This window comes from Oryzias latipes, chromosome 8, assembly GCF_053564925.1.
Source record: "Oryzias latipes strain Hd-rR chromosome 8, Olatipes_Hd-rR_3.1".
Taxonomy (NCBI): domain Eukaryota; kingdom Metazoa; phylum Chordata; class Actinopteri; order Beloniformes; family Adrianichthyidae; genus Oryzias; species Oryzias latipes.
Window position 1 is genome coordinate 27,700,796 of NC_136244.1, and position 13,256 is coordinate 27,714,051.

Consider the following 13,256-nt stretch of genomic DNA (forward strand, 5'->3'; position numbering starts at 1 on the left):
AATTTGTAGGAACCGTAATCTGTAGGAGCCATAATTTGAAGGAACCATAATCTGTAGAAGCCATATTTTGTAGGAACCATAATCTGTAGGAACCATAATCTGTAGGAACCATAATCTGTAGGAGCCATAATTTGTAGGAACCATAACCTGTAGAAACCATATTTTGTTGGAACCATAATCTGTGGAAGTCATAATTTGTAGGAACCATAATATGTAGGAACCATAATATATAGGAGCCATAAATTTGTAGGAGCCATAAATCTGTAGGAACCATAATCTGTAGAAGTCATAATTTGTAGGAACCATAATCTGTAGGAACCATAATCTCTAGGAGCCATAAATTTGTAGGAACCATAATCTGTAGAAGTCATAATTTGTAGGAACCATAATCTGTAGGAACCATAATCTGTAGAAGTCATAATTTGTAGGAGCCATAAATCTGTAGAAGTCATAATTTTTAATCTAATCTGGATGCTGCTCATCTCCATGACGGTTATTTAACCAGATTTACAACACTTCAGTTTAGTAAAAGTTTGTAATGATTTATTTGTAGGGACATGAACACTTTAGTAAACATACGTGTTAATATATAAACACATCAATAAATATTCTAGCCACCACCATGTTACATCATTAGCAGCTAAGAGCTTCACCTTAAAAAAGACCAAATGTAAACAGTTTGATGTTGATCACCTTCATCACATTATTACCACAAATATGGCATTAAAGATTTGGACAGAATATTAAACCAAATCAACTTCACAGTTTTTCTCTTCTGATGAACCACATCCATAAAAATAAACACTAATATCTGATCTGATTTGTTGACAACAACATTTATTGCTTGGAAAGGAGCAGGAAGAAGCGAGTTTATATAACCCCACCCCTCCTGAGTTCATTCATTTGATAGTTTTACATAGTTTTTGTCATCTGGTTCTGATCCAATAGATTCTTTTCAAGTTACTAAATCCAGTTGTTATTAAAGATTGATTATCTTCAGAAAACATTCTTTCACATTTCAGTAAACAGTAACGGTAACAGTTATGTAATAATCATTGATTATTAGAACACCTGATCACATTAAACCAGTAATTATTGCTACACATTGCAGATCAATTAAAGAAAATCAATAGTTATTGATTGTAATTCAAACATTTCAGTTATCATTATTGCACATTACACAATGTAATACTTATTGATTGTAATTAAAAGAGCTTTGATTATTTCACCACATTCAAGTTCACACATGGATTTGGAATTATTCAAACACCTGTTGATCCTTAACTCTTATCTTTACATCATGAAATCAGAGTTTCTGTCTACATTTTCTTGAATATTTGGGTATTTAAACATTGATTGAGCTCATTACTTCACCCGTTCCAAACTTTAGTGCCACACACCGACACAGAAACTTTGAAAATGAATAGTTTGTATGATCAAGATATCCGGCTTTATGTACAATTCTGACGGCTGGATTTTAGGTAAACAGAGAGGATGTAGTGAACTCTTAGAATTATTCCCCCAAATTTCTATACAGTAGGTGAAATATGGTAATATTAAGGAGCAGTAAAATAAATATCTACTGTTGTATTCTAATATATGTTTAGATTTATTGATGATTGACATACTTGGTTTGTCATCGATAACAACCCCTAAGAATTTGACTTCTGTGACATTTTCAATTGAGACATTATTAATTATAATTGAGAGCTCTTTATTTGCTTTGTAGTTACTGGAAAACATCACTTTGGTTTTATCTAGGTTCAAGATAATCTGTTGTAATCCATCCATGATTTTATTTTGGTGAACTCTGTTTACCACATTGATAAATTCCCTATGATTGTCTGTAGAATAGAATACATTTGTGTCATCAGCAAATTATGAGATTTAAACATTTTGAAACATTTAATATTTATATAAATATTGAATAGCAGCGGGCCTAGACTTGATCCCTGTGGGACACCACAACTTATCTCTATGGATTCTGATGGATATTCATCAATCTTGACAAATTGTTTTCTTCCTATTAAATAGCTTTTGACCCAAATTAACGCTAGTCCTTTAATCCCAGACACTTCCAGTTTGTCAAGTAGGATGTCATGATTGAGAGTCAGATGCTTTTTTTAAGTTAATGAGCTGCATATTTCTTTTTGTCCAGAGCGTTTGTGATTTCCTCCACAGCATCAATGATAGCCAATGAGGTGGATCTGTTTTCTCTAAAACCAGATTGGTTTTCATTTATAATGTTATGTTTATCAATAAATGTAGCTAAATTATCATTGAATATTGTTGAGAATTGTGGGAGGAGATAAACAGGTCTATAGTTTGTAAATTGGTGTTTGTCTCCACTCTTACAGATAGGAATCACTTTTACTATTTTCATTTGGTTTGGGAATCTCCCAGTTAGTAATGATAAGTTAGAGGCTTAGAGAGACTATTAATGACCTTTTTCATCACTGTCATATCTATATCCTCACCATATTTAGAGTTTTTACTCTGGAATGTATTCACATTGATATCAGCACATGTTTTTCCCATCAGAGAAGGATTGAGTTTGGGATCCTTTCCATGGTGGATTATTGTCTTTGCTGGTTTTACATTCTGGAATTTCTGCTGCCATCTCTGGACCCCGTTTACAGAATAGTTCTTGAGGCCGTTTGCTGCTTCAGTGATGTTCTAGCTTTGAGCTTTCTGATGAATAAGTCATTATTTTGAGAAGTCATAGTTTTTTCATTTCTTAACATTTTATAAACTGGTTCTTTTATTTTCTTTGTCTTCACATTGATGTCAAATAGTGTAAAACTGGGAAATGATCAGTTGTCACATGTCATTAGTCTACTCATATAAGTTTATTCTATATTACAGTGACGTGCGGTGAGGTTAATGGCTGGTGAGGCACTGACGTCATCAGTCAGACTTACAAACATATGAACCATACTGAGTAACTTATTCACCATTTAATTGACAACAGTTAACGTGTTTTGTTTAAAATATCATTTCAACATGTTTTTTCATATACAAACTGCGGCATAGAAAAAAGCACAAACGTTATTATCGTCTTACCTTTACTTGTAAATAAAGTCCATATGCCGCTCCTTCTGAAGAAAATGACTTTCCGCTTGCTATCACTTCTTCTATTGTTTTTTAGCGTCATAATCTCAGGGCTCACCGGCGCCCCCTAACATGAGGCACGAGAACTGCTGGCCTCACCCAGCGGCTTTTTCGCCGGCGTTTAGCGCTCAGCACAAGAAACACGTCCCTCACATACAGTTATTTATAAAAACAAACACTGTACATCATATACATCTGCTAAATTATGTAAACTCAGCTCATATAGTACAAGTGATTGAACCGACATACAGAGAGACAGCAGGACCGTCTGACTGCATAGGTATTGCGCAATCCAAGGTGAGGCTCAGCGGGCTGGTGCCTCATCGCACGTCACTTCTTAGTATCTGAACGGCAAATGCGGAAATTCAGCGATTTTGAAAAGAAAAAACACCCAAAAATGGTACATTTAAATGGAAAATGACTGCAAAGCACAAATTACTGATTAAATATAATAATTGAATTTATTGTTTCTCTTTTCTTCCCATAATGACAGGTAAGGCACAGCCTCACCTGCCTCTCCTGACTGCACGTCACTGCTATATTATTTATAAATGTATCATCAGAGCATCACTTTGAGTAGTTAATCTGATGGGTCGTGTTATAGTTTGATATAAACTTGACATTTAATCTGCTCTTCTACTATTCTGTTGATAAAATTGCTATTTATTTCTGTTTATTCAAAATCCATGTTTGTATTAAAATTGGTTAGTTTTATAATTCATTACCAGTTTAGACCAAATGAACTTCCTGTTTGGTATTTCTCTGCATCACAGCCACTTCTCTGGATCAATCTAGAACATTCAAACTCTGCCTGAATCGACTCCGCCACCTGTTTTTGAACCATTCTGGATGTAACCACGCCCACTTTGCTGTGTTAAAAGTTGTTTTCATAAACTTTAAAACTCAAAATGTTTAACATAACCTGATTATTCAAATACTCAGTAATACAAGTTTGTGACACAATTGCAGAACTTTCTCCTTCAGGCAGTATCTCTCCATTTCTGAGACCAGATTTTTATTATAGTCAATAGTTCAGCTTGTGATCTATGGTACCTTTTGATTAAAATAGTACTTTAATATTTTCCTGCATGGAACAACCCAAAACCCAGTAGAAACCCCGTCCCTACAGAGCAGCAGGAACCATAATCTGTAGAAGTCATAATTTTTAATCTAATCTGGATGCTGCTCATCTCCATGACGATTATTTAACCAGATTTACAACACTTTAGTTTAGTAAAAGTTTGTAATGATTTATTTGTAGGGACATGAACACTTTAGTAAACATACGTGTTAATATATAAACACATCAATAAATATTCTAGCCACCACCATGTTACATCATTAGCAGCTAAGAGCTTCACCTTAAAAAAGACCAAATGTAAACAGTTTGATGTTGATCACCTTCATCACATTATTACCACAAATATGGCATTAAAGATTTGGACAGAATATTAAACCAAATCAACTTCACAGTTTTTCTCTTCTGATGAGCCACATCCATAAAAATAAACACTAATATTTGATCTGATTTGTTGACAACAACATGACATTAAATCTGCTGTTTTGAAGCTCTGTCAATAATATGAAAATATAGATTTTGCATCAAAAACCTTCATTAGTTTTATAATTAATCACCAGTTTAACCTTCAGGAAACTTCCAGGATGTTTCCAGAACATTCCAGGTCTCCCTGAACTGACTCCTGTTTTTTAAACCAGACTGCAGATTTAACCACGCCCACTTTCCTGTGTTAAAGTTGTTTATTAACCCACATATTTATCAAACCACATATAAGGAAATACTTGAACAGAAATGTTGGTAAACTCTATGAATTTATCATTTACGGAAATGTCCCTTTTTTTCCCTTTTAACAGTTAAAAACTTTATCAGAAATAATCTTTTAATCAACATCTCACCAGATTTAGATTTCAAGTAGTTTCATCAAATATGACTAAAACCAGGTTTGACACCACATAGTTATGTCATCATTCACCTCATGATCTGTGGTCCGGAGTATTTTCCTTCTATACGGTATATTCATTGGTCCAGGTAGAACAATCCAGAACATTCTTTCTTTGGCCCCGCCCATTTCCCCAGAGCCCCCACTCCTGCACACACTGACCACACCCTCTTCACCTGCAGCAGGTTTGACCTTTGGAATTTTTATCTTTATTTTTTTTACTAACTAAAGCAGCCGTTTTAATCTTCAACAGTCATAATGAGCATAAAAATATCTGCATTTGTTGTTTCATGACATCATTACTGAGGTTTCTTCACTAAAATATTTAAAGTTTTTTATTTCATTGCTGACACCATTTTTAATTATTTGAATTAATTTAAATAGATTTCCTTTAGTTACACAATAACTGCTAGGATTACGATCAAAAGCAAACATTTATCCCAAGAATCTTCTGGTTTTTGTTGTTTCTCTTCGCCACTGAAACAGAAATAACTGGAGGAAATCCCGCCATGTTTGTCCTCGTTTATGATCCAAACCTTCCTGCTGACCGTCCGGTTACTTTCAAACGGAAACTGTTAGCAGACCGGCTTTAAACCGACCGTCAGCTGATCCCGTCTGACAATTTACTTCAACCTATGGAAACATCTTTGCGTCACGGACGGCAACATTTCTGAAACGAACAAAAGTAGTTTTCAGCATGAACTGCATTAAACCCAAACAACCACAGCCTGCCTAAACACTCGATCCTATTTCTGTACTCACGATCGCCGCCCGGTCCGGTCCGGTCCGGTCCGGTCCGGTCTGGTCCGCCCCGACCGATCCTCCAACCGACAGCCTGGTCCGCGTCATCCCGATACGACTGACGGTCTGCGCCTTGCTTTTTTATAGAGAGAAGACCGACGCTTCGAGAAACTTCGCAACAATTCGGCTGTCGAGTCGGAAAAATGTTAAAAGCGTGTCCGGTGACGTATTTCAAAATAAAGGCTATTCTCGTTTTTTGTTGTTGCAAGAATCCAGAAATTTGGACAATTTGTTTTATTTTGAAAAATTGAATCACGGAAATGGATATTAACCCAAACAACATGACACGACCCCCTTTTCCCTGGCGAATAAACAGACCAATCACAACCTTGTTTACCATAAATGGAGTTTACTGTCGATTTTCTACCCAACAACAGAACGTTCTAGAAACCAATGGAAAATTCCCAATTCTAACGTTCAGAGCTCGTGCCTTTCTGCACGTGAGCACTGAGCAGAGCAGGACTGGACTGGAACTTTCTGCTCCTGCGCAGTTTAAACGTGACAGACGTGAATGGAAGGAGAGCAAAACTATTTTGAAGTTACTACATTATTTTGGGTATCAGGGACACTATCTTAGATCACCCCCCCCCCCCCTTCCATTGGCGTGTTCTCCCTACCATGACAAAGGTGGATAAAGGTGGAAAGATTTCATGTAATCCATGGACACCAGTGAAGATCACAAATCATTGAAGAAAAAAGGTTCAGAGCTCTGTCTAGTGGGTCTAGATGACCCCACTCCCAATGGTAAAGTGCCTAGGATAGAACAGGGGTTAATGTGTGACCACACATTTTCAAGTTTACAGTAAAAAATACATTTCATTTCCAATACGTTTTATCTACATTTATAAAGTAATTTAAAATCATATTTAATTACTATAAGTGTTAGGTAAAACTAAGTAACTTTTAATGTGATCTCTATGGGAATGTTTTCTTCAGCCTAAATTTACAGCAATCATGGACATTTCTGACACATAATTTTATGTAATTTATTGGTCCATTTTTAAATAAACATATCCATAGCATCCATGGGGCTGCACGGTGGCGCAGTGGTTAGCACTCTTGCCTCACAGCAAGAAGGCCCCGGTTCAAGTCCCGGCTGGGGGACCTGAAAAACTACATCAATGGGGGCCTTTCTGTGTGGAGTTTGCATGTTCTCCCCGTGCATGCGTGGGTTTTCTCCGGGGTCTCCGGCTTCCTCCAAAGTCATGCTACATAGGTTGATTGGCAACTCTAAATTGTCCATAGGTGTGAGTGTGAGAGTGAATGGATGTGTGATTGAGGATATCCCACCCTGCGACAGACTGGCGACCACTCCAGGGCATCCCTTGCCTACGCCCAAGTGGCCGGGATAGGCTCCAGCAACCCTGGGGCCCCTGAAAGGGAATAAACGGTAGAAGATGAATGAATAGCATCCATGTTTTAGACGAAAACCCCTCTAAAAATGTTTCAAAACCCCCCCACCAACTACCCAGTAAGTTAACTTTAAGTAGTTTCCTGTCTTTGTTTTCAAATAATAGAAAAATAAATGAAAGAAAGTTTTTCTACATTGCTCGTTACATTTACCACTAATATTAAAGTATAAAATGTGCATGGATCAGATGAATTGGATGTTAGTAACTATAAGTTATAATATTTTTAATATAGAAGTTATTTTTCAAATAATTTTTGTGAAGTTAACACTAAAGCTTCATCTCCCTGTGAAGAGGCAGGGCAAACCACTACACCACCACCCCACCCTCACTTGGAATAGTGGATGAAAAAAAGAATTCCATAGCATGGTGAAGATTTAGGCTCTATTCAGACTGGGAAGGTCTTCTGTTCCGGATCAAGTCCTGAACCTTGTGTTGGTCTGAATTCAGACTGGCATCAAGTGGACCATTCTGTTCCAGACCAAAGCTAGTAAACAGAACTACGTGACCAAAGATCTCTTCAGTCAGAAACAATGAGGGCAGATCAAAACAACCACTGTACAATCCTTATCAGGACAGTTAACTTATGAAAACTTTATATTTGGATTAGCAGTTTTGAACATGAAGAACCAAACTCTTGTTACTCTGCGGTTCATGCTGCAAGGCGGTTACTGAGGAGACGCCGGATATAAAGGGGGGGTTACACGTGTTTATGACGTACAGATTGTCAGGAAAACAATGAGAAGTGATGTGGATCACCTTAATAGGTGTTTTAATGAGCCTACATTCATCCAACCACATTCCAATGAGTTGCTGTGTCTCATCGTTGTGGTGTCATGGTTACGAGAATTCTGCTGAGGAAACTACAAGGTAACTCTAAGGATGACGTCACAGCAGCGCCTGTTGGGCGAATGACGTGTAACGAGACACAGGAAAGGGTGGAAGAAGCGTTTTCATCTGTGTTAAAATAAAGGTCCGAACAAATAAACAGTTGGACCCTTTTTTCTGTTTGATAGAACGACAATTGTAGCTTTATATTTTGTATCACTCCTACTCGGTTTACGCTACAGTGGCTGTTTTGGTCCAGTTGTTCCGCTCAGAGGACGGATGGTTTACAGACTGTGGATGATGAAAAGATCTATATCTATATGTCATAAACACGTATCACCTTCATACCCGACGTCTCCTCAGTAACCGCCTTGCAGCATGAGCCGCTGACCAGAGTAACAAGTAAAAAATTTGTTTTTTAACGTTCAAAACTGGTAATCCAAATATAAAGTTTTAATGAGTTAACTGTCCTGATAAGGATTGTAAGCGGCACGCATGTCTTTCTCTTATTTTGACCCGCCTGGCCAATGACGGAAGAGATCTTCAGTCATGTGGTTTTGTTCACAAACTTTGGTCCGGAACAGAATGGTCCACTGATGCCGGTCTGAATACAGACCAAACGCAAGATTCAGGACTCGATCCAGAACAAAGGATCTTTCTAGTCTGAATACACCCTCAGTTTAAACTGAGTTTAAGGGTTGTATTTATGATTGGCAGGTGAGTGGGCTCATGAAAACTTCCACTTTACCTTTTGTCTCACCCAGAGTTGAAGACGTTCCAGCCAGTCCACATACCTGACCCACTTTTGGTTTGATTAGAAACTGTTTATAATCCCTAGGGACACATCAGGGATTATTAATCTGGTCTACGGGCAATTATGCTGTAAACTGACACAAAAACAGATCAAAGATGGTCTACAGTACTTCACGGATCAGAGAGTTGAAGTGAAGAGACCCCCCCCCCCTTTGTCTGGTCAGTTTATGTCACCAAAATGGCCACTAAATCAGTAGCAAATGTCCACAAACGCATGTGATGCAAAAACATTCCGTCTTTGAAACGATGAAGGTCTGCAAACATCTAAGATGTAACAGTCTGTGGTGACATCCTAGAGGACCAGTCTGCAGAACAAATATGTTCAAATTTGAAAAAAATACATTTACATACATGTTTAGATGACAATCATTCAAACATAATGCATTGTGGTCTTGTGAGCATCAATGCACTTCCAGAACTTTGGACTTTGGAACGTAGATTTAGACACCCCAAAAAAATGGCAAACGTCGTAAAAAGTGCTTTATGTAGCTATGAGGGAATTAAGATGCATCCGGAGACGGTCTTTAAAATACCAACACTAGAGGGAAAACATGGAAATGACCAAACACGGCTGCAGAGCTGAACTTCAGGTCATTTTATCAGATATTAGTGAAATACAATTCAGTGTTTAGACACAGCTGTTCAGGACCATGTGGGTCAGAAAAGGGTTTGCAGTCTCAGATTCTGCAGAACCTGACCGCCTGTAATGTACCGGAAATCTGCCCACTGCAAGACTGAAATCAGCAGTTCAGTTAAAAGACTCCTGATAGGAGACTTCATCTTTAAAATCTAACTTCTGACGACTTTTTAAAAACTTTCTACATTGACAGCATGTTATAAAGCCTCCTTTGTTTGACTTGCTTTGCATTGATTTTAGAGCAGAATTCCTCAACTCTGGGTCCATCTGCCTATCTGGGAATTCTTAGACGGATCTTTAAACGTGGCCAGTTTACTCAGAAAACCTGAAATTCTGAAGAACCTTTGAAAAACAGCAACAGCATTAAGAATCTGTTCAAACTCATTTTCAAGTTAGATCTGAAAAAATTTAAACTGTGTTCTACTCTAAACGCAAGACAAAGAGACAGAAAAACAGTGATTTTTTTTATCTTCTTTTTAATTAAAAAAAATACGATATGCATTTACCTTTAAGAAGAAAATTAAATGCGGGAAACTCTGGCTAAAGTAATAGATTTATTTTACATTTACCTTTGGCGCCACCTGCAGGACAGTTCCTGTTTCTACACGAATAACTAATGGATGGAGAGGGAATGGCTGATTTTAAACTGTGTTCTACTCTAAATGCAAGACAAAGAGAAAGAAAAGAGTGATTTTAATTCTTTTTATTAAAAAAATAAGTTAGTATTTTCCATTCAAACACAGGATTTTAGAAGCTGAGGTTCCAAACGTGTCGGACAGAAATGACATCACAGCTTTTTCTTACTTCCCTCAAACATCTCAGTTCAGGTTTTCCTGCAATGTCCAGCAGAGCAAAGTCTGAGTAAAGTTTGACAATAGTTCCATGTTCACGTCTGTCCAGTCAAGCGGGTCCAGAACCAGGGCCCCTTCAGTCCACCTCCTCAATAGTGGGCCCCTGGCTGTCGGCCCGCGCCTGCTCTCTGCAGGAGCCGCTGGGCATCCCTCCCTGATACAGCTTGCTGATGATGGGGTTGCAGACCTTCTCCAGCTCTTTCTGCTTGTGCTGGAACTCGTCTTTGTCGGCCAGCTGGTTGTTCTCCAGCCAGGCGATGGTCTCGTCGCACTTCTCCACCACCCTCTTCCTGTCTTCCTGGCTGATTTTGTCCTTCAAGCTGTCGTCCTGCGCGCTGCTCTTCAGGTTGAAGGCCAAGGACTCCAGGGAGTTCTTGGCGGCGATCTTGTCCCTCTGCTGCTCGTCCTCGGCTTTGTACTTCTCCGCCTCCTGCACCATCCTCTCGATGTCCTCTTTGCTGAGGCGGCCCTTGTCGTTGGTGATGGTGATCTTGTTCTCCTTGCCGGTGCTTTTGTCCACCGCCGACACGTTCAAGATGCCGTTGGCGTCGATGTCGAAGGTGACCTCGATCTGCGGGACCCCTCTGGGAGCCGGCGGGATTCCCGTCAGATCAAACTTGCCCAGCAGGTTGTTGTCCTTGGTCATGGCTCTCTCGCCTTCGTAGACCTGGATCAGGACCCCGGGCTGGTTGTCGGCGTAGGTGCTGAACACCTGGGTCTGCTTGGTGGGGATGGTGGTGTTGCGTTTGATCAGGGCCGTCATGACTCCACCGGCCGTCTCGATGCCCAGGGACAGAGGCGCCACGTCCAGCAGCAGCAGGTCCTGGACGTTGCCCGAGGTGTCGCCCGACAGGATGGCGGCCTGCACGGCGGCGCCGTAAGCCACCGCCTCGTCCGGGTTGATGCTCTTGTTCAGCTCTCGGCCGTTGAAGAAGTCCTGCAGGAGCTTCTGGATTTTGGGGATCCGGGTGGAGCCTCCCACCAGGACCACGTCGTGGATCTGCCCCTTGTCCATCTTGGCGTCCCTCAGGGCTTTCTCCACCGGTTCCAGCGTTCCCCTGAACAGGTCGGAGCACAGCTCCTCAAAGCGAGCTCTGGTGACGGAGGTGTAGAAGTCGATGCCCTCAAACAGAGAGTCGATCTCGATGCTGGCCTGGGAGCTGGAGGACAGGGTCCTCTTGGCCCTCTCGCAAGCGGTGCGCAGCCTCCTCAAGGCCCTCTTGTTCTGGCTGATGTCCTTCTTGTGTTTCCTCTTGAACTCCTCCACAAAGTGGTTGACCATGCGGTTGTCAAAGTCCTCTCCGCCCAGGTGAGTGTCTCCGGCCGTGGCCTTCACCTCAAAGATGCCGTCTTCGATGGTCAGGATGGACACGTCGAAGGTGCCTCCTCCCAAGTCAAAGATCAGCACGTTTCTCTCTCCCGACTTGCCCTTGTCCAGTCCGTAGGCGATGGCGGCCGCCGTGGGCTCGTTGATGATCCTCTGGACGTTGAGTCCCGCGATGACGCCCGCGTCTTTGGTGGCCTGTCGTTGGGAGTCGTTGAAGTACGCCGGCACTGTGATGACGGCGTTGGACACCTTGTGGCCCAGGTAGGCCTCGGCGATCTCCTTCATCTTCACCAGGACCATGGAGGAAATCTCCTCGGGGAAGAAGGTCTTGTTCTCTCCTTTGTAGTCCACCTGGATTTTGGGCTTCCCTCCTTCTGAAACCACCTTGAAGGGCCAGTGCTTCATGTCGGCCTGCACCACCGGCTCGTCGAACCTCCGCCCAATCAGCCTCTTGGCGTCAAACACGGTGTTGCTGGGGTTCAGAGCCACCTGGTTCTTGGCCGCGTCTCCAATCAGCCTCTCCGTGTCGGTGAAGGCCACATAGCTGGGGGTGGTCCTGTTGCCCTGGTCGTTGGCGATGATTTCCACTTTTCCGTGCTGGAAGACGCCCACACAAGAGTAGGTGGTGCCCAGGTCGATGCCGATGGACACGCTCTTGGCCGCAGACATGTTTGCTGGATGACTTTGTGCTGTAAAGACGCGCAGACACAGACGGGAGGAAACGTTACAAACATGAACTTCTGCAGCCGCTCTGACAGAGTCTAGAAAGAACCCAGTCCAGCATCAGAGCTCGGATTGCTCTAGAAGGAGGATTCAGGCGGTTCTGGCTCACGCTCATCTGCTCTGGTCTCTACTCGGTAAAGTTAGCACATCAAGGCTTCAGGTTTCTACTTCAACCAACCAAACATCTCCAAAGCTTCTGTCGTTCAGACTAAAGCAATAAAGTTTGATTGGCATGAAAAAAAGGTTTCTAATCCAATCTAATAAAAGTAAATAAATAAATTTAAAATAGAAAAAGGTTTCTAATCCAATTTAAAAAAAGTAAAATAAATGAATTAAAACAAGTAAAAGGTTTCTAATCCAATCTAATGAAAATAAATTAATTGATTTAAAAAAAAGTAAAAGGTTTCTAATCCAGTTTAATAAAAGTAAATAATTAAATTAAAACAAAGTAAAAGGTTTCTAATCAAATCTGCCTTTTCCTCCCGATAGTCTGGATCAAAGCTTTTCCTCCACTTTCCTGCCTTTTCTCTAGAAAGAATGAAGGAAATACTTACAGCTGAGTGATGATGGAGTGATCTGTGAAGAGGAAGGATCTTCTTCTCTTTCTTCTCCTCTGGATCTTCTCTGCGCTCTGCTCTCTTTCTCTAACTGTCTCTGCTCTCGGATCAGCCGCTTTATATCTGCGGAAGCTCACAGCCTGGCTGCTTCTAGACGCTTCACGAACAAAACCGTCGAGTCTGCGGAACGCTCCACAGCCGTTTCCGGTTTGACCCTTCACAATAAGACGTTTCCGGTTGG

The 13,256-nt window shown here is 40.9% G+C and overlaps 1 protein-coding gene and 2 long non-coding RNA genes across 3 annotated transcripts; 1 reads left to right on the forward strand and 2 right to left on the reverse strand.

The window, feature by feature from the left end:
- Positions 1-2,668: 2,668 nt before the first annotated feature.
- On the forward strand, positions 2,669-4,488 carry LOC111947724 (uncharacterized). Its single transcript, XR_002873619.2, has 2 exons — positions 2,669-2,879; positions 4,352-4,488. It is a non-coding gene; the product is annotated as an uncharacterized LOC111947724 (long non-coding RNA).
- LOC101166873 (uncharacterized) lies at positions 4,336-6,014 on the reverse strand. The gene is made up of 2 exons (XR_177412.5): positions 5,832-6,014; positions 4,336-5,739 (listed from the first exon to the last, which is right to left on the reverse strand). It is a non-coding gene; the product is annotated as an uncharacterized LOC101166873 (long non-coding RNA).
- Positions 6,015-10,245: 4,231 nt separating this feature from the next.
- On the reverse strand, positions 10,246-13,215 carry LOC111947723 (heat shock 70 kDa protein 1). The gene is made up of 2 exons (XM_023957231.2): positions 13,013-13,215; positions 10,246-12,424 (listed from the first exon to the last, which is right to left on the reverse strand). The coding sequence occupies exon 2, from the start codon at positions 12,402-12,404 to the stop codon at positions 10,485-10,487; it is 1,920 nt and encodes a 639-aa protein (XP_023812999.1). The 5' UTR covers positions 12,405-12,424; positions 13,013-13,215; the 3' UTR covers positions 10,246-10,484.
- Positions 13,216-13,256: the final 41 nt, after the last annotated feature.